The sequence below is a fragment of the Corvus kubaryi genome, unplaced genomic scaffold (genome assembly GCF_017639235.1).
Source record: "Corvus kubaryi isolate FWS band 111438036 unplaced genomic scaffold, C.kubaryi_AGA036_p1.0 37264, whole genome shotgun sequence".
Taxonomy (NCBI): Eukaryota; Metazoa; Chordata; class Aves; order Passeriformes; family Corvidae; genus Corvus; species Corvus kubaryi.
Window position 1 is genome coordinate 1354716 of NW_024581079.1, and position 26026 is coordinate 1380741.

The 26026-nt window shown below is 50.0% G+C and overlaps 1 protein-coding gene across 3 annotated transcripts in view; it reads right to left on the reverse strand.

The window, feature by feature from the left end:
* Positions 1–1891: 1891 nt before the first annotated feature.
* The window catches only part of LOC121662907 (high density lipoprotein binding protein), a 39680-nt gene continuing 15545 nt past the window's right edge, over positions 1892–26026 (reverse strand). For all 3 annotated transcript variants that reach the window (XM_042024593.1, XM_042024594.1, XM_042024596.1), the window contains exons 2-28: positions 22759–22826; positions 22105–22217; positions 21018–21172; positions 20327–20542; positions 18498–18704; positions 17823–18038; positions 16799–17005; positions 16487–16594; positions 15859–15963; positions 15346–15424; positions 14541–14680; positions 14158–14262; positions 13739–13852; positions 13330–13416; positions 13024–13155; positions 12488–12706; positions 11431–11652; positions 10987–11205; positions 10151–10289; positions 9597–9751; positions 8887–8991; positions 8095–8229; positions 7404–7547; positions 7044–7229; positions 5520–5636; positions 4968–5096; positions 1892–4329 (exon numbers count right to left, since the gene is read on the reverse strand). In XM_042024593.1, the coding sequence (XP_041880527.1) occupies positions 4243–4329; positions 4968–5096; positions 5520–5636; positions 7044–7229; positions 7404–7547; positions 8095–8229; positions 8887–8991; positions 9597–9751; positions 10151–10289; positions 10987–11205; positions 11431–11652; positions 12488–12706; positions 13024–13155; positions 13330–13416; positions 13739–13852; positions 14158–14262; positions 14541–14680; positions 15346–15424; positions 15859–15963; positions 16487–16594; positions 16799–17005; positions 17823–18038; positions 18498–18704; positions 20327–20542; positions 21018–21172; positions 22105–22180 (3804 nt within the window). In that variant the 5' untranslated portion in view covers positions 22181–22217; positions 22759–22826 and the 3' untranslated portion in view covers positions 1892–4242. The remainder of the gene's footprint in view (positions 4330–4967; positions 5097–5519; positions 5637–7043; positions 7230–7403; positions 7548–8094; positions 8230–8886; positions 8992–9596; positions 9752–10150; positions 10290–10986; positions 11206–11430; positions 11653–12487; positions 12707–13023; positions 13156–13329; positions 13417–13738; positions 13853–14157; positions 14263–14540; positions 14681–15345; positions 15425–15858; positions 15964–16486; positions 16595–16798; positions 17006–17822; positions 18039–18497; positions 18705–20326; positions 20543–21017; positions 21173–22104; positions 22218–22758; positions 22827–26026) is intronic.

The window sequence follows — 26026 nt, forward strand, 5'->3', positions numbered from 1 at the left end:
GCCACGGGCAGTGGGCAGCTGTCATGCTCTGGGCCTTGCTTGGCAGTAACTGGGAGGAGGGAACAGGGCACTGCACTGTGAGCAGCTCTGCTGTCCCAGACCAGCGTCACGTCTGGTTTGTCAGGCTGAGGGAAGGAGAGGCAGAAAGCCACCCCAGAAGCACAGGGCATGAAGGAAGGTGAGGATGGGGTGAACCCCCAGCTGCAGGATCTGCTGCAGCACATCTTCCTGCTTCCAGGCCTTCCTCATAGCCCTCAGCTCTGATTTTCTGCCCTCTGTGTACCACAGGCATATGTACAACAGCAGCCTGCACGGCTACGTGAACTCCACCTTGGCGCACGCACCATGGGACTTTGTCCTGCACAGCAACACCCCATGCAGGTGGGAGCCTGCTCCTGCCTCGCCTGGCTCCTCCTTCCTTCAGCTTGGATTTTGCCTTTCTCTGCCTCTGCCACAGCAAACATTTTATTTAGCAGAGTGACTTTGAGCCAGGTCCATGCTGCCCACCCACTTCGCTGAGGTCCTGGGGGCCCTCACTCATGCCAGGGCTGAGTGTGCACTGGACAGGTCTGTGTGTGGGGCAGTGGGGAGGGTCACTTGCCACCATTGTGGAGGGAGGTGCTTTTGTGAAGATTAAATTCCCCCGGGGCCAGGTGACCTGTGGGACGTAGGTCCCAGCAGAAGCTGGCTGAGGGCTGGTTCTGCTGTGCTCCAGCATGCCCAGCTGGGAGCAGGAGTAACTGCCAGGAAGGTCGGTCAGTACCTGCTGCACTTTGCTCCCACAGATACAGAGCATTCAGGGACCAGGATGGCAGCCTGACCTTGACTCGCTGGCAGCTGCTGGCTGTACGCTCAGGTTTCATTGTCACCTTTGAGGTACCAGCTGCTGAGCCCAGCTGGGTGGCTAAGGATGTGCTGCTGGGGCAGGGGTAAGGACTCGCCACCACAGCCAACCCACACGTCCCATCCACTTCCAGCATTTGGATTTCATTATTGGACATGTGACTGTATGGCTGGAACCTGACATTCCTGAGGCTGAGGAGGTTAAGATGAAGCGTGAACAGTACCTGGCCAAAGAGGCTCTGGCTGAGAACAAGGTGGGCTGCAGCAGGTCATCTCCCTCCTCCTCCAAAGCCCTTTTTGCTTTATGCCCACACTGAGGCACTGGCAAGCAGGAAGGTAGCCCTGGAAGAGGCTGTGGCTGCTCCTGCTAGGACAAGTGCCAGCTCCCTGTTTCTGTGGTTCACGTCCTATTGAAGAAACAGGAGATAAGAAGCAAGGCCAGGGTCACAGATCCAGCTGCAGGCAGGAACTGGGAAACCGAGCAGCTCGCCAGCAGCTGACTATCGTGGCAGAGTACGGCCCAGGGCACAGTACTAGGACAGAGGAGCTGTGAGCAGCAGGTGTGCCATGCCCTCCATGGCTGCCTGGCACCTGGGCATTTGGGGATGGCTGTTGCTGAAGGTGGGAAGGGACACGCCTGGCTCTGAGTGTCTGTCCCAGCTCATTGGTATTACTGCATACATGACCTGGCAAGGAGGGAATCAGAGCGCTGAGAAGGCAGACGAGAGGCTCTGGCTGCGGACTAACTGAGCAAGAGGGACCGTGGCTGGTGCCTCCCCCTCCTCCCTTATACCAGCAGCATCCCTGGCACCAGCTGCCTGGAGGCAAGCAGGTTTGTGTTTCCCTAGAAGGAGCATGCAGCCTCTGCTGCTGCTCTCACCCCCTTCCTTCGACCCACCACTTGCCATGTGAATCCCACCCCATCAAGGGCATGGCCACAGCAAAGGCTCAGGTGTGCAAACTTGAAAGTCCTCAGCCCTGGCTAAACCCAGCCCAGCATGGACTGTCTTCGATCTCACCCCATCAGCAGAAATAATATCCACCACACTCCAAGCTGTTTCAGGTTTTATTTTAGAATTTATAAAATTCCAGTGTCATCCATACTCATGAGCCTTTTTACATGTTTGCATATAGTCTCCAAATTCCAAAGTTAAGGCCAAGGGATCATTGCTATGGAAACGTACAATATGGAAGACGTCAAAGAGAAGAAATGGACACATGCCACAGTCTGCTGCGGAAGGAGGGTGGTGGGGAGACAGTACTAGGTACAATCACTTCATGACCTTCTTTAGAGTGGAAGGTTGGGCTGTGGGGCACAAGCCCAAGGCAGTGGGTGCCCTGGATGTAACTCAAGCCTTGCTGTGCAACTGGTGAGGGCACGGGGGCATAAAGAGGAGGAGGGGGTGATAGGCTTGGTGATGCAGGACAGACCTAAGCTACAGGGTATTAACCATTTCCTGACAGACGCAGATAGAAGGGTACCACCCTAGTTCCCCTTTTCCCGTGCTGGAGGCAAGGCCACCCTGGTCCTTCAGGGGCAACCAAGCACTCCACAACAGGCCATGGTCCGTTTCACTTGGTTCTCAGACTAAAGGAGAGCACTGTGAGGTTTTGGTTTGACTTCTGCATAGCAGTGTCTGCCAAGAAGAGCTGGCGCAGGAAGGAAAAGCATCGGCATGTTGGGCCTGCCCCACAGAGGGAAAGGCAAGGCAGCTGGGCTCAGCCTGCCACAGCTGTGCTCTGTCAGCAGCACTAGAGAAGAGAGGCTAGGGCCTCCTGCTTGTCCAAGAGCTGAAGCAGCTGGGACAGAGGAATGGCTCAGACTACAAGCTCTGTAGGACTGATACAGAAAGTGGGGGGCACTCAAAAACCCCACGCTACACACCTCCCTCCATAAAGATGCAGTTTTCCTCTTACTGGCTGGAGGAGCTCGGACACAACCCCCTTTTGAGCAAGCTGTGGCAGGGCCCAGGTGCAAGCAGCCCCAAGTACAGATCACAGATCACCCTCTACCACATGATGGAGGCCTCAGGAGGGCTCAGCACACACATCACCCCCCCAATGCTGTCGGAGCAGAAGCCTGGCTCACACAACCTCTGCAGCCCAGGGCTACGGCACAGCTGCACCCATGGCCCTGGGGTGAAGCCCTGCGCTAGCTCAGCATGCAGTCCCTGCAGATTATTCCCAGCCTGCCTCAGCATCTCCATGCTCTGCTTCCCTCTGGAGCAGCTCTCACAGCTGTGCAGACACAAGGCTCCTCTTGCTTCTCCTCCACGTTTCTGCCATTGCTGCCCAGGTGACAGCTGGAGTAGCTGCTAAACCATAACTATCGAGAGGCCCCCATCATACTGATGTCTGAGGTAGAAAGAAGGCAACAGGAACGGTGTGACTGCTGCTCGTGCCGAGCTGCTGCAGCACTCACAGCGGGCTACAGCGTCTCCAGGCTGTGCGTCCCGCCAGCTGCTCCTGAGCCGTGTCACTGCAGTGACCTCGGCCGAGCCAAACCTGTCCCATCCGGTCACACTGCCATGTGCTGGCTTCTCCTGCCTGCTCACACTGCTGGGAAGGGGGAACGAGAGACTGCAGGGAACTAGGAGCGAGGTCTCTCATCAAGCACTGGAAGCCTGGCCAAGTGAGCAGGCTGGGGCTGTGCTCGGTGCGGCGCAGGGACACGCGCTTGCTGCGCTCACAGGTGTTTTCCTGACCAGGGTAGCCATATGGTTTTTCTGGCCCCTTCCATCTCTGTTGTCTCTACAGCCTATTGAAGGTTTTGTTTCTTTTAAAAGCAGGTTTCTGCCCTTATAGATTATTTGAAGCTCTCCCCACAGTCAGCTATCAGCATTAAATGAATTTTTGGCAGTTAAAAGGAAAAAAAGTTGATTGCACTCTACAAAGGTAAGGTAAGGCCTGGGATAAACACAAAGGAAAGAGGGCAAACGTTTTGGCTTTAGAAAGTCAAGGAAATTTATTTCCTGAGGTCATGAGACAGGAAGTAGATTCCTAGCCACAGTAAAGGAGGTCTCCTAATGAAGGCGAGAATGCCTAGTCAGACATGCTCAAGAGAGCAGACTGCTCTGCTAGCGCTTGGGAAGCTGCGAATCTTAGCCACTTGGAGTCAATTATGAAGTTTCTAACAAAAACACACACATTTAGTGTTTGAATCTGAGTGGAAGTCTTGTTCCAAAGGAGGAAAGAATATCCATCAAGAGATGAGGGTGGGTCCTATACACGGTGATAGCTGAGGGGAGCAGGATGGGATCTAGCACTCCAGACACCATTAGGAGACCTCTTGGGACAATTGATTTGTGCTCCAGCCGCTGGGTCAGATTTCAGACAGGAAGTATTTGTGGCAGGTTAGTGTCAGGTCAGCGGGCTGGAGGAGTTTCTGCTTCCAGGTCATTATCGTTTGGGTCCCCAGGGAAGAGTCTTGGGGGCCACTTGAGCCCCAAAGCTGGGGAAGTCTTCAGAACTGCTCATATCAGGGGCCTAGAGCAAACAAAAAGGGAACAAGTTAAGCTCCTGCCCTGCTGCGAACTTACATGGTGAGGCCCCGAGCTAAACACCATCACTGATATCCCAGGAGGAGAGACAATGGGGAAGGGACAAAAAGGATCACTGTGGCCCCAGGACTGCCCAGGGTGGAGGGCCGAGCCATCTAGAGGTGACATTGAGGAGGGTGCAGATAAAGTGAAAAGGGTCCCAGCTCAGTAACTGGGCCACTGGAGTAGGGTCAGGCCAGCCCTGCAGCAGCACTGGGGCAGCTGAGAATGAGCTGCCGCATGTCCCAGCTCAGAGTTGCAAACACTGAGCCAGTTCTGTGCTGCAGCAAGAGTCTCAAGTCCCAGGCCATACCCCTACCCCTAAAAGTAACAAAACCCGGCAGGACACTTCCTGTTAAGGATCCCCCATTCCCCAACAGCTCCACAGTGGTGTAGCCAGAGTGGACAAGAGGTTGGGAAAGTGCTTTGAAAGATGGACAGGTGAGCCCAGGCCTGTACTCAGGCCACAAAGAGCAGCAAAAAGCTGCTTGCTCTGTCACCAAGGAGAGTGCTCTGTGTCCCCAGCACAGACAGAAATGTCCCCACACTCTGTGCCCCCCAGCCTGCAGCACAAGCAGCACCCACCTTCTCGTTGTTGACAGTGGCCCAGGGGGCATCTCTCACCACAAAGCCCTTGGATGGGGCCTTGGACTCTTCATGTGAGGAGGGCTTCATGTACACCTGCATTGCCTCGTTGTCCACCACATCTGCAAGCTGCAGTGACACAACCAGTGAGGGGAGGATCTGGATAGCTCCTCAAACTAGTATAAAATGTCCACCCTCCATCTCACCACACTGCAACCTGTTCAAGCTCACCAGCCTGTTCTACAATGACCAAAAACAGTGTGTCTGCACTAGTCTGAGGGCCACAACTTTTAACTGGTCCAAGCTACTACAAGGCAAGAACATGCACATCCTGGGGTGTCCAAGCATTCTCATTCACTGTCCTCTCCTGGACAGAGGGTACAGTCCAGCTGGTTTGAGGGACAGCTGCAGTGGAGACTGACAGCCACCTGCACAGGGCTCAATTTCTCTGATGCAGTGGAAGAAAATAACACATGGACATAGTTCAGACATCCAGCTCTGTGGCAGGGGAAATTCTTGCTAAGCCCTGGCACAGATTTGCTGAACACTTACATATTCCTCCTCCAAGTTCAGGATGTGATCAATAGCTTCTTCCACGTTCTCAGGAAGTCCTGTCACAGTCACACAGTTGGGGTCAGGAGCCCCACTCTGGGGAAAGCGAATATCCACCTGTAACACAAGGAACAGCACAAGACTTATGCCTGCACATCTGAAATGCCAGAGACTCCCTGCGAGCCCTGTCATTAGAATCACAGATCACTCTCACTGATGCCCTCACTGAAGCCAACAGTCTCTTTTGGACCTCCACAGCTCAGACTGAGCTGCTCACTGAGGGGTGAACAGGTATATACCTGAGGGGTGAGCAGGTATATACCTGGCCCCAAAGCTTGCCCAGTTTCCTGAGAAGGAAAGCAGAGCAGTCTGTAGTAAGGACCCAACTTCCAGCAGCCCCTGCTGCTCTCACTCCCAGAGGCTTGCTGATTTCTGGGCAGCTCCTGCAGCAGAGACAGGAGAGGGGCTGCATTTCCAGACACTGTCCTCACACTGCTGCAAGCATTTTCACCACTGAGCCATCACCATGAAGAACAATGAGCTTTCTGTGCTTGCCACAGAATAATCACTTTATAGAGCTGGCCTAGTGCACCCCATGCACAAGCACTGTGCTCTCTCACACCCTGCCTTCCAGATGGGTGCCAGAAATCTAAACAAGACAGGACCAAACCCAAAGGCTGTTCATTTGGGAAGCAAACAGTTTGTTTCAATAACTGAGCCCAGCCAAGATGCAGGTCTCCAAAATCCCATCCTTCTGTATTCACATTCACTGCTGCCCCTGCAGTAAAGCCTGCTGCTGATGCCATGTGCTGTCAGGGCAGAAGTCCCTGACCTTCCCAGAGCCAGCCGGCTTTGCCACATCCACAGCCCTGAGAATATGCCATGATTCCCAAAGTCAAGGGGATCCACAGTGGCCTAGAGGAAATCCAGAGGAATTCTCTGAGTTAAGCTCAAGTAGCTGGGGGGTCTGGGGACAGCCTCCTCACAGAGCATCCCAGCAAGAGGCCTGGCTGCCCACTTCCAGAAATCAGAGTAGCTGACATACACACCTCTGCCTCTCTCTCAAGATCAACTGGGACTCTGACTGCAAGAAACCCAACCAAAGGGCTGCAGAGAAGGACAGAGCTCGTGCTGCCTGCAGGGCGAATCCAGAGCACCAAGGAAGCATTCCCAGGTTCCTCTTCTGTCTGGATTCCAGCAAAACAGGAAAAGCTCCTGGCCTGGCTCCCAGAGGAACATGACTCAGAGCTGAGGTGGTGTGGGGATGCTTCAGCTGGTGTCTGGCTGTGGTGTCCAGACACCCCAGGTGCCGTGGGCCAGGGATGCTGCTCATGTGCTGGTAGAGTTGAAGGTGAGCAAGGAAGCACTGGTTTTTTTTCCATGTCTGTTCTAGCTGAAGGTGCTCAACAAGCACAAGACGCAAGAACCACAAGATGTGAGCTCATTCAGCACCAAGCTCTTTACCCAGGAGAAGGTGGCTGCCCAGGCCCAGCCTGACCTGTGTGGCATCGCCCCACTGCTCACCTTGAACTCATCCATGATTTTGCGGATGGCTTTACCACGTGCACCAATGATGCGTGCGTGAACACGATGGTCCAGAGTCACGTCCTCGGAAACCATCTGCTCCAGCTCGCCCACGATCTTCATGATGGCATCCCGGGCAGCCTCGGCGTTCTTCTCATAGCCAGTGATGGTGATCTGGTCTTGGGCCTGGGGCACACGGACGTGTGAGAGACCAAGCTCATAAGCAGCTGAGCAAGCTTTCTCCCTGCTAATCCCCTTTACCATCCACCTTATCTAAAGGCAGTGGAGAGAGTTCGGAGCTCTCAAGAAGATGCTCAGAGACAGCCACTAGCTTTCTTTGCACTCTGTCTGATCTCTCACCTGGCTTTCATCATCCTTGTCGGGGAACTGGATGTTGACCTCATGCTCTGTGCGTATCTGGGTGATCACTGCTCCCTTCCGCCCAATGATTTTAGGGTGATACTTGGGATCTACAGTGACTGTCAGTTTGAAGCTTCGCAAGGCCTGGAACAGGAGAAGCAGAGTGAGAACAGGGAACACACCATGGCTGCTCCAGTGATGTCCACTTAAGCCACAGCATTTCCTTCCGGCTTCTGAGATGCGTGAAACAGATTTTGCAAGGCCATGCTTGAGCACCCAAGCCACCCATCCTTGAAAGCACAAGCTGGAGCCTTGTGCTTTCACCAAGTTCAGAGGAAAACTACAAACAGCAAACAACCACCCAACTCATCCCTCAGCTATTATTCAGAGCTGTGGTAAGGATTCAGTGAGGATAGGCACAGGGAGACTCACAGCACAGTGAGATTCCTACCCACCAGTGTCTCGAAGGTATGTGAAGGTGTGAGAGAGATCTGGACAGTCCAAAGTTATATTCCCAAACTGTCCTGTCAGTTCATGGTAAATGAGCTACCTTTGAGTAACCCATTTATGAGCATTCCACACCCACAGAGCAGCTAAGGGTACTCCTAAAAGATGAGGGGTTCCTGGAGTCTGCGCCCAGAGGCTGAAGCCATGTTTGGCTGGAAGAAAGACAGACAGGCACAGGCCTTACCCGATCCTCTTGTTCAGCTTGCAGTTCCTTCACTCTTTCCAGGAGCCCGACCTTGGCACGGTCCAGGTTGGTAGCCAGCCCAGTGATGGTGATGATATCTGACTGCAGCTCAGGAGCAGGCACCTGGATGTTCACCTGAGTAACAAGCAGCAATTATCACTTTGTATCACTGCTCATTCTGTATCACTCGTGATGCCTCTGACTGCAGGCTGGCATCTCGCTGGTCTCCCCTGACACCACGACCAGCTCCCACCCAGGCAGCCTACAAACCACAGAATGGTAGAGGTTGTAAAAGACCTCTGGAGATCCTCAAGCTGGGCCACCTGGAGTCAGTTGCCTAGGACCATTTCTAGATAGTTTTTGTATAGAACTCTGTTTCTCCAGCCCCTGTGACAGCCTAGAGAGGCCAGGAAACAAATACATGTTCAACAACACTGACTGCAGCCAACCTGCATCAGGCCCAGAGGGTCTGGAGAATTCTCCCAAATGGGTAGGCGCAACAGAGTTGTTTCCCAGGGCCCAGGAGGAAAACAACTCTCACAGTGATGAGGAATCCCTGCAGACACCAGCCAAGTCATGCAACATTCACAACATCAACACCGATCACACAGCTTCAGCACAAAACCTGCCAAGCCTTGGACCCAGGGTCCAAAACGCACAGGGATCATTTTCCTATTATGGAGCCTTGGATTCCATGGCAGATCTGAGTATGCTGTAACTGTCCAAACCTCAAACACAGTCACTTACAGATTCTCCAGGACAGAGGAGATGGAAGGAAGGGCAACAACTTACTTCAAACTCATCCATCATTTTGCGGATCCCACTTCCTTTCTGGCCTATGATGTAACGGTGAAGATCAAAGGGAACTTCCACCTCAATGGTGACAGGAACCAGAGCCTGCAGGGGATGGAGCACGGTTTACCAGTGGAAAGACTTCTCCTGTCTTCTATCTTGCCATATACTTGTCCAAAAGAACATATTGCTGAACAGAGGTACACTCCCTTGTAGTCAGGATACAAACTTGACAGGAAGAGAGGACAGCTGGGAACACCAAAATGACCTGTTGCACGTTAAAGCACGCTTTCCAAACAAGCCATCTGAAACCCCACCTGGGCAACAGGTTGTTTTCATATCCTTTGGAGACTTGGAAAACATCACTGCAGAAGCATGGCAAGGTCTACTGAACCTGGAATGACTCAGCCTCAATCAGACTCCTCCTCTTCCCAGCTGTGCTCCATAAAACAAGCATGTTATGCTTTTATGGCAAGTAACTTGGGGCTGCTTACAAGCTCTAGCAATTGCAAGGTCAGGCCCTACAATTCAAGGTGTCAGGCTAAGTCACAGAGAAGAGGGGCTGCCCTCGAGCAGTGCAGACCCCCTCTACAGCCAGCATCACTGACCACTTGCATTACACCTGGACTGAGTAGCTTTTACTACCCCACCAAAAATTACGTCCAAGCATCACTACTTTAACAGGGTAAGGGGCTGAGAAAGCCACACACCTGCAGTGCCTCCTTTGCTGCCTCACACTTCTCCCTGCGGCCAGAGATGATGATGATATCGCACTTCTTCGGAGAGCTGGGATCTGTGTCCTTCCCCTCCTTGCCTTCCCCACCTTCCTCACCATTCTCCTGCACAGCTGGCTCCGCAACAGGGGCTGAAAACATGGAAAGTCTTGTGTTCAATACACAGAGCCACCTCCTTGCTCATCATCTCCCTCCTCCAGATCCTCAGGCTCAGCCATCAGTGAGAACTCAGAGAGATCTCAGTAAGCCCACAGAGCCATTTTTGTCAGGCTAAGTCCTCATTCTCCCTGTACTCTGCAGTGACAACATGTTCACAACACCCAGGTCTGTGGTTTGACCTCCTGAAACTGTCCCCTTCCCAAGAGGGCAAGGCTGATGCTAGGCCCAGATTCAAGGACACTGCAGGAACACCAGGGATCAGTTCTCTCCATAAATTTTAAGTAAAACATGTCCACTGGAGCAGAGTGTAGGCTACACTACACTCATTTGATCATCCCAACTACCATGTGAACGTGCATCCATAGGTATACCTGGGTTTTCCTCCCTGTCAGGGAATTTGATCTGGACGCCAAAGTCCCGGGTGATCTGCTGGATCCGGGATCCTTTGGGGCCCATAATGGAGCGGTGGAACTTTTGTGGGATGGTGCATTCGATTGTCACTTGAGCTTCCTGTGGGAAAGCAGAGTTGCTCTATTGCAATGCAGCCTCTTTCACACCAGGAGACAGGATGTTTGTGCATGGTGAAATCCAAAACGGACAGAGAGGGGTCAAAAAAGATAACAATGGCTGACAGGGGAAGAACTGAAAATTTCCTAGAATTGTTTCTCTCTCAGAGAAGAGGATTTAAAGAAGGCTGCCTTCAACTCAGGATGTTAAAGGCTTCCAAGAGCCAAGCTCAAACTCTTTATTACCCTGAGGAGGAGGAAGCATTAGAAGAAATGAAAAAAAATAAAGAAAGAAGGGAAGAGAACAGGTTTGACAGTTGACTGCTTCCAAAAACCAATACTAACAGTGCAGGAAACCCCTGAAAGCAACCACTGCCCAAGGCCAGACATGGAGAGGCACAAGAAGGCTCTGATCTTTTAATGTCTAGATGCACATCAAGGAGTGGTCTCCTACTTCCATCCCTAAAAACGAAGAAGATGGTCAGAGGAGGAAATTCATTCATACAGCACTGCCATTTTGGAGCCAGCTGCTACCCCCAGGCCAGGATCTAAAGTCCGCAGACCTTGTACGCTGACAGCAAAGGTTCAGATCCAAGAACTACCATGGGACTTGTTCACAAAAAGCTTAGTCATACAGCAGTTTCAAGCAGGACACTGCTGAAGGAACAGAATACAGGAGAAACAGTTTTTCTACAACATACCAGGTCCTCAATGATCTCCTGAATGCGCTTCTTGGCTGCCTCCACACAGTCCTTGGCTCCCTTGAGGGTGACTTTATCGCTCTGGGTGCCGGAGCGCGGGAAGCTGACCATCACACCACCGTATTCATCTGCAATCTCACGCAGAACTTGTCCTCTACGGATGACAAAGTGGCGGTGGTGCTTGGGGTCAACCACCATGGAGTCTTCAACCACGTTATCCTGCCAACACACAACAGCTAGTCAACCCTGCCTGTCCTGGTGATAGGCATGAGCTGGCTGTACTCCACAGCAATCAGCTTACAACCTCACTCCAAGGTAAGGAAGGATCTTCCTGAGCTCCCATGAAGGGCAGGGCAGCAAGTATTTTTAGGACAAGCAGGTCCTCCACACTGACTCGTTATACCTTGCCACAGTGAAAGGCAAGAAAGTAGAAAAAGTTCATACCAAGTTCTTGATGAGAGCCTCCAGCTCCTTCTGTGCCTCTTTGACAGCCTCCTCTGTTCCCATGATAGTTATCAGTTCCTGATCTTTATCCTCAGAGGTGGGGAAGATGATGCGGGCCCCCGTGTTGTCTCGCACCTTACGGATGTTGCCACCACCCTTACCAATAAGGAATTTGTGGTACTCTGGCTTTGCACGGAGGTCCACAGTATAACTCTTTGTTTGCTGAAAAGAGCCAGAGACCCACGGAACATGTCAATATATACAAAATATCCATCAGCACCAACAGTCAGCATGTAGATATGTTATGTGCACCTACATGCAGAGCGCTGCAAAAGCAAGGTAGGTGTAGCGTGCCATTGAAAGTAAAAAAGGTATACAATGTCTTAAATTAAAAACACTACCCCAAAGATATTCTCAGGGCCAAAAAACTAACTGTACACTCAGCATGACCAATGAGAGTATGAACAGAGACTTCCCTAGGAGAAGGGTCTGAACAGCACAAAAGGCAATACAATCGTTTGCTAACTGACTACTGCAAGCCAGGCCCCAGAGGCAACCAACCAATTCCCAGGGAGAACATGTTCACATGCTGACCTGAGAAAGCTTGCTATTAAAATGACCAGTCAGTCAGCCAGCCACAACTCAGAGCAAAGTCTTGTAACCAAAAGCTCTCAAATCTGAATGTATGCAGTGAAATGGATGACTGGAGGCAAAATTCAGAGATTAAGAAAAAAAGGAGATCTGCAGAGTAAACTGTTTCAGAGAAGTGTGGATACCCAAGAGCATTCAAACCACAGATGCAGGGAGCCTTAACTCTCATTATGTCATCAGCCTGGGCAGAGATGCATTACAGACAGTTCTACTACCCATGAGTGAAGAAGTCATTGTCACAAGGATAGAAGTATAGCTTTCTTTTAATCATCCAAACTGTACCCAAATCCTCAAAAGAGGATTTGTTTGACTGATGCCAAAGGCTTCCACGCAGACAGAGGGAATCACTTCAAAAGAAACAGCTGGCCAAACCAACCTGCTCCTTCCCCCATAGGACAAGGCTCACCTTCTCCTCTGCCAGATGTAGCAGCTGTTTCTTGGCTTTCTCCACATCCTGGGCTGGGCCCCTGATGGTCACAGTGTCACTGCCAGAGCCCTCTGTGGGGAAGTGGATGTGGACTCCACCACACTCCTCCATGATGGAGCGGATGAAGCGGCCTTTGGCGCCAATGAGGGAATTGTGGAGTTTGGAAGGAATAGAGACCTCCACTTCTGTGATGTTGGCCTAAGTGAGGACAGTACGGGGTGTTAGTCAAGCTGTAGCAATGTGTTTGCACAGACTCTTCTTGCCCTCTAACTCCCACATTGCCAGGAGCTTTGCAGAGCTGAGTGTCAGAAATGCCTGACCAGAGGGAATTGAGACTGGCCACTCCTAACTCATGAGCAGCCACAAACTTCAGTTGAAGAGTCAAGAACAGACTGACATCCACATTTGTCTCCTGCCACACCCCACTACAAGTGCTTCTATATTTATATCTCCTATAACTCCTATATTTATGTTTTCAAGTCCCTAATCCACCACAGGCCGGTTGTTTCACTTACCAGTTCCTTTTGGATAGCCAAAATCCTGTGGCGAGCAGCCTCACAGTTTGCTCTTTTGCCCGTGATAACAATTGTCTCTGAGTTGCTGTTCTCAGCTGGGAGATCTATTTTGGTGTTGCTTTCTTCACGGATCTGCCACAAAAAAAAACAACATCCCAGCAAAATCATTTGAGAGGTGTCCTGTGTCAGAAAAAAAGGCCTTGGAGGTTTTATTTTACATTACTAATGAGCAGGGGAGACCAGAGAATGAGATTTTGCTGCAGGCAGTCATCATAATGAGCAGTGAAGACAGGAAAGAGATCTCACCTTCTTGATGTTGGCACCTCCTTTCCCTATGATGTTCTTGTGGAATTGTTTGAAGATGGGAACAGAAATAGAAAAGCTGTTTTCAACCTAAGAGAGAAAGGGAGAATTGAAGATTACACCATCCTGGCAAGTGAGGCCCCATCCCAGGAACTCTATAAACAAGCTTTTGACAACAGATTTAGACCCAAGGAATTCTCTGTATGGGACACTTCCAAGAATAAGCAAAGATATGCACTTTCTCCTATAGCCCTTAAATAACAGGTATTACCTGCCTGCCCCCATACAGATAGAACAATGTCCACAGTTCCCTCATCTTGAGGTGTGTCAGCCCTAGCCACTACAGGTCTGCCCTATTCCAGGGTTATCCAGGCATGGAACAGAGAAAACAGCAGACAGAAGTCTCCCTTACCAGGTCTGCCACCATCTTTTGCATGTACTTGGTGCACTTCTCCACCTCGTTTTTGGGACCTCTGAGTTGGACAATGTCACTCTTGTGTGCAGGGTCTGGGAAGTTGATGATAACCTGCAGGAAATGGTCACTTAGAGTCAACTCAAACAAATGCAAGAATTATCATGTCAGACATGTGCAAAGGTTGGAGGGATCCTGCACATCCCCTTTGCCATCCAGAAGCAGGTAACCACATCAGCAGTCTCTGGCCAGAAGAACCATCTTCTCATACACATTAGATGTATGAGCAGACACATATCAATCAGTTAGATATTTCTCACACTTACAGGGACAACACATTTATGACTTAAGTGACCATACGTCTATTACCAATGTAGGAAATATGCCCTCTGAATTCCTCATCTCCCAGAAAGCCCTACCTCTGGGAATTTCTCCCGGATTTCCCGGATCCGCTCGCCCTTCTGCCCAATGATGGTCCGGTGGAATTTCTGCTCAATGATTAGGTCCTTGGTGCGTTCATTTTCCTGTGGAGAACAGAGTTTACACAGAGTGTTCAGCAGGAGAGACACGTACTTGTAATTACCAGTTTGCTGCCCAACAGCTTACTTGTCATCAGTGTTTTTCCTCCAGACATAAGTCACTCTAGGTTGACTGAGAAGGGGATCCAAGGGAATAAAGGAACTTGCACTTGTCATGAGATCCAAGTGCTCAGTGGCCAAGGGGCACACACCTCCACCAGAAGGTTACTAGGGAACACAAGAGCTCAAACCCTGTGGCCTCCCAGGCATCACATCCCACTAACCATACGGGAAGCGAGTTCCAGCAGCTCTTTCTTGGCCTGTTGGACCCCCTGTGGGTCTCCTTCAATTCTGATCAGGTTGCTCTTCTCATTGTCCGGGGGAATGCGCACAGACACCTTGTAGAGGTCCTTAATCCTGTTAACTGCAAGGAAAGGGATGTGGTGACACACTCTGCTAGGCCAAGATTTGGAAGCAAAGACACCTTTGAGGCTGTTTAAGAAGTACATCAGCCTCTGAGGAAAGGCCAGAGGGGTGGAGTTGAATCAGAGGAAAGTGCCTCTTCACTCTGGGGTTCAGCAAGAGCAGATCTGTGCTACACAGGAATCTGTACAATTAAATACTATGGCATCTAGAGCCAATAGCTCACTTGCCAGAGTGAGGCATCTGTTTCTTCCCCAAACAGCACCATATTTAGACTAGAAGATACTTATTAATTTCTAATCCTAAATTCTTTTTTGGGGAGAAACTCACCATGCAGATTTCTACCACCCCCACCTGAGTTCTAAAATGAAATTCACATAGGCCAACTTGAAAAAAAAATAAAAGACAACTCTCCAACCTCCCCAACATACAGAAATTCTGCCAGGACATGGCAAAGTAATCTGTTCAATTTTCCCTGACATTTCCAATACATTAAAGCCATTCCAAGGCCACACTGCCCATTTATCTCCTTGTGCCAACTTCACTCCAGAAGGGCAGAGGCAATGTAATGGAGGCAGCACCCTGGTTGAGCTGCAGAGCCATGATATGAATGACTACTCACAGAGAGTCTGGGCACAGGAAGGATAAGATAGGCACTCCACTTACTGTTAGCTCCGTTCTTGCCAATGAGGTGTCGGTGGAATTTGTGGTCAACGTTGATTTCTGCATAATCCATCCGGTTGATCTATAAAGAATTGTACAGGGCTAGGCAGGGCAGGCCCCCTCTGCTGCTGCCTGTGCCCACTGCCAGTGCAGGCACTAACTCCAGCTGAAAGCTACAAGCACTCCTCCTGCTAGTGAGCAGAGCAGAACACTCCTCTGCTTTGAGCTGAGAGCACCATGCTTGTAAAACATTTAAAGGGACTTAAATGCCTCTCCAGCTGTGACTGAAAGAGAATCTTCCCTTCTCTGCATCAAAAGACTTAAGATGTGCTGGTGATTTTTTAAGAAAAGCTTCACAACCAAGGTTTTTGTTCATCTGTCACACAACTTGCCTTCTGCAAGGTCTGTTAAGCCTGTGAAAATACTCACAGATGTGAGCTACACTTTATCTCTGCTCTGTTGCCCCTCCTTTCCACGCTTTCTTCTTATATACCAGAACTAGTACCACCAACTTACCAGATCCTTGACCATGACTTCAATCTGTTCCTGAGCCACATTCACATCTTCTGTAGGTCCTTCCAAAGTGATTTTGTCTTCTCCTTCAGTGAATTCGATGTGAACCTTGAGACACAAGGCAAGGAAATCAGTAAGAATTTTCCAAGACACAAGCCAGGTCAATGCTGTCAGTCAGGCCAACACCATCAATCCCTACCACTAAGGGTACACATGGTTTCAGAAGTAGGCAAGTTACAATTTTGGCCACATCACAGTGTCTAGAGCATAAAATTTTCATGCTGTCCTGGAGTCTGCAAGGGCTTTGGAGAAGTTCCTCACCTAACCTTTCTCCAGATACCATCTAACTCACCAGGGAGAAGCCTCATTGAAGTCAGCATTTCCAGGTCTCCTACTACATCAGTTCTCCAAATAGTAACACATAAAGCTTCCTTTGAAGGACTCAACCCTTGAAAGTAACACAAGATGGGAAGTGTTCGAGGCAGTAGAATTTGGTAGTTCCCCTGAATATTATAAGATCTGTGCCATTTCCTCCCTGGTTTTATCCATGCTAAAATACATTTCTCTCTCTACAAAGAGTGAGCTGGATTAAACCATACTCTACTTTGCTAAGCTAATAGCTCATCCATACCTTTGGCATCTGCTGAGTTATTTTGGCCAGGTTTTGTCCTTTCTTTCCAATGATGAAACGATGAAGCCAAGAGGGGGCTGAGACCGAGGAGACGGTAAAACTGTTGGCCTGAGAGACAGAGAAGCTGTTGGGTGGACAGACTGGAAGAGGCCTTCACAAAAATTCACTTCCAATTCCCATGCTGCACCCTCATAATTGAGTTCCAAGCTGCATCTCTGGCAGCCTGACAGAGACCACCCCCTTCACCTGTCAGAGCCCAGGGATGTATCTTTGTGGGGCTTTCAAAGGAGGCCTGGCCCATCCAGTCAGTACCTTTGCATAGACTTCAGTCAATGCTTGCCCAAGCTTTTCAGGCTCGCCTCGCAGTATCACCGTCTCCGAGCTACTGTCAGTGGGTGGGATCTCGACAGACACTCCAGTTTTCTCCAAGATCTCCTGCAGGGAATTACCCTTGGGGCCGATGACATACTTGTGCTGGGACTTCTTCACCTCCACAGCGATGGTAGTAGTCTTCTTTTTCTGTAGGAGCAGAGGCACTGGAGCATCAATCACAAGGGAGCAGGGAAGGACAAAAGTGAAAGGAAGAGACACAAGATGCAGTGAAGCTCAGCACCCAGGAAAGATCAAAGCAAAGGTGAGCACAGGAGTTCTGCAGTACTCTAGCATCTCTGGGATCCTGCCTACAGAAAGCCCTATTCTCAAAAATTTACAGGTGAAATACAAAAATTCTGTTTAAGCTCCCTGGAGCACTACATGGAAGAGAGACCACATACACACCCCTGCCCTTGCACAATGCCCAGCTGTCCCCAGGCAGTGCTGTAATGCAACACCACGCTGTAAGATGATTATCTGTGTTGAAATTCAGACTGGTACAAAAACAGACGTAACCATGAGGAAAAACAGACCAACAACCCACAACAAGGATATTCACAGTGATGCTGGCAGTGGAAAATAAACTGAAGTGAAATTTACTCTTCAGCAACTTCTACTCATGAAACAACTTTGATACTGTCAGTTGGCCACACTGTAGCCTTCACATTTCCCTCCTTCCTTTGCAGCACCTGTGAAAACATGCACCCAGAGAGCTCTTTGTGGTCTGCTAATTTCCATTACACAAAAAAGCAGGAGATCTGTCACCTCCTCGGCAGAATCACCCCAAGTCCCACTCTGCTGAGCAAGGAAATGACAAGACCCAGGTCCATGTACTGCAAGGGCTGCTGAGCAAGAGCTGACACGAGGAGTATGGAACTGAGGGATGCAGAGAAGTAGAAAAATAAGGGAAGAAGGGCTGTGAGCAGGTGGGGGGAAGATGGGAAGCTCTAGGGACCGTCCATACCTTCTCCTCATAGATCTTCTTAACACGAGCCACAGCCTGGGCTAGCTGTTCCTTCTCCCCTGTGAAGACTATCTCTGTCTTGTTAACGCTGGGCGGAGGAATGTTGATGCGTGTCCCTGTCTCCTGCATGAGCTCACTCACCAGCTTGTTGTAAGGGCCAGCAATGAAGGGATGGTACACTTTCTCCACATCCAGCCGCTCCACGGCACGCTTATCCTAAAAGTATCCAGAACAGTCCTCAGTGGAAACTGCTGTCAGTATTACCATCTCTGCCACATACAGCTGAATTCCCAGTGCTGTCTTGCTTGACACTCTAGCCCAAGCACCCTTTCCAGTTTGCAGGCTCCATCCCTTTCCATCTAAAAACAGTGCTGTTCCAAATTTATGATATTCACGTCTGTAATCTCCCGTCTTATCTCAGCTGGCATCTAATATGGTTCACTTCAAAGTACAAAAAGTGCTCATCTGACTTTAGAGACGGATAAAAGGGTGCACCAGAAGGTGCAGAACCTGGAAGCAATGATCAAACAGCCAGTGGAAGGGTATACACCTCCGTTCAGACTAACAGTGTTAGCACTGGCTGTGCCCATCGTGGCTACAAACATCTAATATACCATGGAGAACCAAAATGGCCGTTCAGATAATAACATGAGAGAGATCACAGGACTGAAGTACCTGCTCAGCAGAGATAAGCAGGATCTCGTGTCGGGCCTTTTCAATCCCTTCTTTAGTGCCAGTGATCTTGATCTGGTTGCTGGGGTCATCTGGGCGGGGGATCTGGATTTTGGTTGCAGTTTTGAGCTCCAGGTCCTGCAGCTTCTCACCATTCTTTCCAATGACAAAACGATGGTGCTCCTTGGGGATGGCAACTGTCGCTGAAGCCTACAACACAAAGGCCAAGAATCTATGAGAGCCCTTGCCTGCACAGGGAAAGTTCTTCAGATGCTGCTTAGTGGCACAACTGAGGAGGAAACACAATGCCTTCTGGCACATCCTGTCCAAAGACTGATACTACACCAGAGGCGTAGATCTATGGTGCCTGTATTCCAGGAGTCTAAAACCCACTATTCCCTCAAAAGCCTTCTGTTTGCCCAGGAGCAATACTCTGAATAAGCAAAGGCCTTCAGGCACAGATGAGGAGGTGTCTACACTCCACTGTCTCACGGTCTCTCAGCACCAGAGAGCAACTGCGATGACAGCTCTGGGGTAGAGTTTATCTGAACTCTGATATCTGCTGCCAAGGCTACAGAGAAGAAGACATAGTCTGACTCCTAGGAAACCGAAATTCAACACCAGAAACTTACTCCAGCAGGCAGAGAGCTCAAATACGCTTACCACTACTGGGTGCTAAGGTGTCTTCAATGCAGCACACGCTGCTTCAGGGACTGCTTCTAGATGGCTCCTCTCGAAAAAGAGGGGTCCTCAGAGCTTCTCTCAATCTAGCATTAAAGGGCTGGTTTATAACAGGGATTCCTGGCTTCTTCCCTTCTCAATGAGTTTTTACTGACCTTACTGATAGTTTAGGATTGCTACTATGCTCTTGATCCTTGTGAATATGTAACTACTAACTAACTAGACACTTACAATTCAACCTACAATAGAAAAAGAAATAAATCAAATCAAAGCCATATCACTTGGTGTGACTCTTCAGCTTTCTGTCCACATTAGGCCAGCCAAGCCTAAGAGAAGTTGCAACACAAGACACACCTTTCAGACCTGGGGCCAATTAGGAGGGATATTTGAGGACAGTGGGGTATGGATCTGTGGTAGTACAACCTAAACTATTTCTTAAGATGCACATTATGTAGGGTTTGTCCCTTTTTCTTCCCTCTGGCAGGGTATGACACACAGGCTGAACAGCACTGAGCAGATACGGTACTACCTACCTATTGCATTAACTACCTTGGACATTACACTTTAAAACACACCATGACACCTGGCTGTGATATATCTTAACAAGAACTACCATTTTGATAATGAACTCAAGAACCTGAAGGCAAGAAATCAAAATTCAGAGGACTGAAAGGAGAAGCAACTGAAACAAGGAGTCTGCAATTACTTACCAATGGGGCTCAAGTTACACAACCCAGAACCCTGATCTGAAGCTTTCAGCATTTGGCAGAACTCCCTCTTCTCTACTCTTCTTTCTCCCAACCCTCCACATTCTTCTCTGAAGGACTTCAGAGAAAGCACCATTCCATTCTCACACACCACAAATTTTGTGTGAGGGGCCTGTACCCTGCCAGCGCCTCAGCACAAAGTCACAGATTGAAGACTCCACCCTTCATGCAACACCATGGCCTGTAATTAACTTTGAACCCTATTTTAAGCCTCATTTCCATTCCAAATTGCCAATTGTGTGCTTTGAAAATACATGGCAAAGCTGAATTAGTCATCTAATAACACCTCTTTGGCTTATAAGCACACACACCCAAGGGTCTCAAAGCATTTGGGAGTCTTGGGGAAGAGCAGGGATCAAGTGAGAAACAGTTAGCTGCCCTCACCTGAGTCTGCAGTCGAGCAACAATTTCCTTCCGAGCCTTCATGACTGCTTCCAGCTTGCCAGAGACCATGATGGAAAGGCCCTGGTCCTTCGCGAGAGACAGCTCCAGGTGAGCTCCTGTCTTCTGCATGATGTCAAGGCAGATCTTGGCCTGCTCGCCTTCTCCAAACTGATTCATGTCCTTGTATTTCCTCTCCTCCAGCGGCACATGAAACACCTGCCCAGCCACAGACAGATAAAAGGGCACAACAAGCTGTCAGTGTGCTTTTGCCTGACAGTTCCTCTCTCCTCTCTCATGCCCATACAGGACTTAAATGGCAAGCTGACCTCCCAGGTTTGTGCACTGCATCAACCAGCTGTGCCCAGGGAAGTGCAGGAGCACTGCAGCACACAGTCCGTCCCACACTAGGAGTCTTCCTTAAAGGGGGATTAGCACTCACTACAGGAATTCTGCAATGCTCCCTTCAGGCCTGCTTCAGCTATTTGTGGAACAGGGATACAGAGCTCTTTCTGGACAGTTTTCCAACACATCCCTCCCCTCCAGAGCAGTCCTAGCTCTCAGCTGCAGTACCAGGGTAAAACACAACAAAGAAGCTGACATAACAAGGATTTCATACTTCAGGGAATGCTCCACTTCACGTACTTTTGGGAGCGGGGAAAAGACAGGACATAAGACATCCACTCCCACCAACCTGAGTGATGACAGAAGCCTTTATTGGTCGAATTTTGCTCCAGGGACCAGCAGGTTCCTGGGCAGCTTCCAAACATGGTGCTTTCTCAGGGAGTGGAGGGAAGGCTTCCTTGTAGGTTGGAGGATCATTCTCTTCTTCAGAGTTTAAAGCTGTAACTAGAGTAAAGCAAATAGGGTAAATGAGTTACTTTGCCTGAAGAAATGCCCCTGTTCACAGGCAGTGCAATTGCAATTAGGCACCACTAACAAGGGAGAGCAAATGGCTTGTGCCCTGCTATTAATCCTATTACAGCTATGCCTATGGGGCTGCCAAGTCTGGAGCACGACTGACATCAGCATAGCACAGACCGCAGTGAATGCCACAAACCACCAGCCTTGTCTGAGCTGGCACAGTGGGTGCAGGGAGCGAACATGCAAGTGAATGGTGGCAGCAAACAGCACCTTATTGCCAACTTTGTCAAGAGGGGTTCAATTAGGGGAAAACAGGCTGAGCAGAAAGAAGTGAAAGGACCAGAGCAAGGGTGCAGGTCAGAAGGGGACAAGACAAATATAAGCCCAGGAAAAAGGCAGAGAGAAGGGCTATAGTCAGGGCAAAGTCTAGACAAAGCTTGTAGGCCTGTACATTATGTTCAACTCAGTTGTGCACTGGGCCATACCAAATGGGGCACTTTGCAGCTGGGGACAGATGCCAAAACCCATCACTGAGTCAGTTCACAGGGTTAGTGACCACCTCCAGCACCTGGCTGAGCAAAGGGTGGAAATGACAGCCCAGCACACTGATCCATGAGGTTCTCGTGTAGCTCAGTGCCCCACTCTTGCACGTGCCCCATCCTAGGGCTGACAGCACTGCTAGCCAGAACTCTCTGAAGTGTTCAGGCCTGTCTCCTCACAGCCCTGCACTGTGCAGCATCATCACTGCACTGCTGGAGGTACAAAGCTAGAGTCTAGCAAAATGCTAATTTAGGAATGAAGAATGCACACTTTTGGGGAACCAGACACATGGAGTGAGCTTGTGCAAGAGCAAGGAATCTTGCCTGTGCAGTCTGGATCTAGAGGTACATCACAGGAACTCAGTTGTGTTTGCTCACCTTTCACTTGCTGCTGGGCCAGGCCGCTGCGGTGTTCAGCAAAGCTCTCCTGGGTCAAAACTGCCACAGAGCTCATTGTCGACTTCCCACCCACACACAATCCGGGTATGCCACTGGAAGAGATGGAGGCAGCAACACTATCACCAACACCACCCAGGATGCACACAGTCACTCCAGGAAGACAAAGTGTATGTTACTAAGCACTCTTCCAGCCATCCTCCTGAAAAGCACCCACAGTGCCCATCAGCTGCCCAATTTCCTTGTTGAACCAGACAGGAACTCAGGATGGATATTTCCTCCCTACAGTCGTCACCAAAACCTCCCTAAGCTCCTCCCTAAGAAGGCAGAGGATGTGTAACCTAAGAAGGTCACTGGAAAGGGGGACACCACAAATTTTTAAAGCGTATTCTAATTAATCTGAAGTACGGTCTAATCAATCTATTCATTATTAATGGCGGGCAATTTTTAAATGAGTATGTGAACGTCTGGATAGTCAGTCCAAGACCATTGTGTATCCCTGGAGAGAAAAGAGATAAGAAAAGTTGCCTCTTCCTGAGAAACTTACTGAGGTGCCTGACTGAGGGACATATTCAGAAAGCCACTCTGTCTAGCAAGCTCAGCAAGATGTTTGGCTCTACCAAAATAAGAACTTACCAGCTAAATGGTCAGTAGCCAGAGAGTCCGTCCTGTAAGCTGCCTGTTTGTCAGCCTGCCAGCTTTTGCTTTATAGAAAAAAAGAAATTAAAATAAATAAATCAGGTCCAAGACAACAGAAAACCATGACACCCCTGTTACTGTAACTTTCAACAGAGCACCACCTGTATGTTTCAAAGTTGCACCTTATCCAAAACACTCTCATACCCAGTTGCATCTCCCCATACATGACACCTGTCGTGTTTTACTAGCTCTGCAGGCAGTGCCACTATCTACTCAAACTTCACAGCAGGAAGTCTGGAGTAGTTACTCTTTCATCACACTGGCTACAAGAGTAGCCATACAGTATCAGGCAAAAAATTAATAACAGATGTTCAAGACATGAAATTTCAGGGTTGCAAGCAAGACCTTCTCTAGTCAGAAGAGACTAACAACCTGAAAACCTGCCAACAACACTGCCATCAGTCACAAGTTAGGAATGCAGTTCAGTGGAGCTTGGGTGAATCAACACAGACATCCTCACAAACTAAGGCAAACACTCAGGGCTCTTGACACTCATCTGTCGGGCAGCCCAGCTCTGCAGTTTTTATTGCAATAAGATCATGCACCAGGCACGAAATTCTGTCTCCACACCTAACTCTGAAAGCTAGAAGAAAATTCACACTGGTTTACATGGACTATTTTAAACTTGTACACAAGACAGAAGCAGGAAGAGAAAGACACTGCTGGGAAGGACTTTCCGTCTCCTGAATCCAGATCTGCAGATTTACTGAAAAAGCGTTTAGGAATACAAGTGAAAATGTAAAAGCCAGTCCAGTACACACTCTGTCAGTTGTACCAAATCCACACCCAGAGTCCCCCAGAGCTGTGCTTCAGCAGAGCTTGCATTCTCCTAAAATCCAGTGCCTCTGCCTGCTCATGGGACAAGGGGCCCCTCTCCCACACACACCCTGCAGTGCTGCTTGGACCATCTTCTGTACAGCAAACTTGATCGCTTTCTCAGGAAAGTGACAGTTGCCATCTCTGACCTCTCATTGTTCTAGAAAAAGCTCCCCAAACCGGCGCCACTCCTAAAAACACAGCGTTGCTGATGGGGTGTCTCACATCATGCTAGAGCTATGATGCAGTAAGGGAAGCTGATGGTGGCAGAAGGAGGGAAGAACAGGGAGAGCAGTGATGCAAGAGTCATACAGGCCTGATCTGCACCTCAGCCAAGACTGTTTTTTTCCCCTACTTCAACACGCCTTTTACAGGCAGAAGGCAGCACAAACTGTGCTGTCAGAGCAATAGAGCTAATGTTGCAATTAATCCTGGAATGAGGCAGCAGGTACCAGGACAGCCAGTCATGCTGCTGAAGTACAGGTGCTGCAGCAATGCAGATCTCTGCAAGGCATTTGCTGCTGTACAGAAAGGGTGGCTAGTAACCTGGAGAGCCGATTTTTTTTACTCTGGCTAGTAACCTATTTTCTTGGAGAAATCTCCTTGCTGTCCAGGGTTATGCCACAGTGTAACGCGTGGTTATGTGTCCATGGCACATGCCTGCATGGCTCAAGCTGCTGCAGATCCAAGGAAAGCAAGTTAGTGCCATGGCACCTGTTCCAGACTATCTTGGCAAGGCCTGCAGGCTCCGTGGCAGCTCCTCCAGCCTGTTGGGTCACTAACAAGGGTGCCACCACCTCATGGCAAGTTCCAAACGAGGCCAGGAGGGAGAAGCATCCTAGGCATCACAAACAGCTGTCAAGCTCTGGCTCTGCCTTGCTAATGGCACAGATGTGCTTATAACTCTCATTTCTCCAGAAAACACCACCTGGCTGATTTTGCATGTGTTCTGCTCCTTAGAGGAGGGTAAGGATAAGAAACCAGTGAACGACACCCAATATAGTGCCTACTTGAAAGCCACAACCTCAAGGCACAGCTGCTGGTTTCACTGTGTACACACCAGCTGCAGAGATCTTCCTTGCTGCCTCCACCTCAGAGAACAGCCAGACATTCAATGAGAAATCAAAGGGCAGTGTTTATCCATATGAATTTCTGCTTCGGCACCCATACAAGAAGCTAAGAACAAATACTCCTCATCTCCAGCAATCCCAAGCATCTGGTATATTGTAGGCCTCAGGGATTAACCTCTGGCCAAAATCAGAGGCAACCATTAGAATGGTATTTTAAACATAATGTCAAAACCAGCAGCTCAAGCACTGCATTTGGATCTTACACCTCCTTGGCTTCCCACTTAGGTTTTGAAACTAAGGTTACAGCTACGTCACGCCAGTGTGCAGCTGACTGGGTCAACAGGTTTCAAACTGCCTGGTTGATACACTGCCTGTGGTGCTGGCCTTGTGCACCAAAAGAAGTTACAGAAGTCTAGAGCACACTTCAGTAATGAGAACGAAATCATCCTAAAAAGAACCTCCAGCAAGGGGCAGAGCTAATCACACGGCAAACATTTGTATGAAGAGAAACAAAGGCAAAGTCATGAGTTACACTGCCAATACAATCAGCTCTTGTGGATGGAAATGTCAGCTATACGTTATTTAAAAGTATATTTAATAAAAACATGATCACTTTTTTAATCCCATGCAGCAAGAACCGCACATAGCAACAGGACTGGGCTGGTTGTGGTAGGCACTGTCCTCCGCCAAACGTTCACGCAGGACAGGGCAATCTCTTGGCTGATGAATGGACACAAATGAAAATACTTGCTTTCTGAAACCCGACGAGCTTCCTCAGAGATTGGAGGCCCAGGCCCCCCAGTTTTGGGGGAATCACGCTGACACAGCTGCTGTGTGGCAGAATGCAGTCTCCCTTCGTAGCGATTCCCGACTTAGTACACCATAGAGTGCAACACGACCGCAGCCCTGGCCGCGGGCAGCCCTGACCCATCCCCCATGTTTACTCTTCCACTAGCGCCGGCCCCGCCACCACGTCTGGCCCCGGACAGGAGGAGCCCTGTGGCGGCCCCGCCACCGAGGACGTGCACCCGGCCGCGTCCTGCTGGCCGGCCCGGCGGGGCAGGCACAGACAGTGCCTCTCAGCGGGGCTGGCAGAGGGCTTCCCCGGCCGCGCACCGAGAGCGGCATCGGCCCGGGGGAGCCTTCCGCGCCGGGCTGTCTGCGCCCGGAGCCTACCCAGGCCCACACCGCCACCGTGACCCCCGGGGCAGCGGCACGGGGCCGCCCCTCCGCTTGGCCCCGCGGTGCCCGGCAGAGGGGCGGGGGAGCCGCCAGGCCCCCCGGGCCCGGCCGGGCGGGCGGCGCCGCCAGCGCCACGA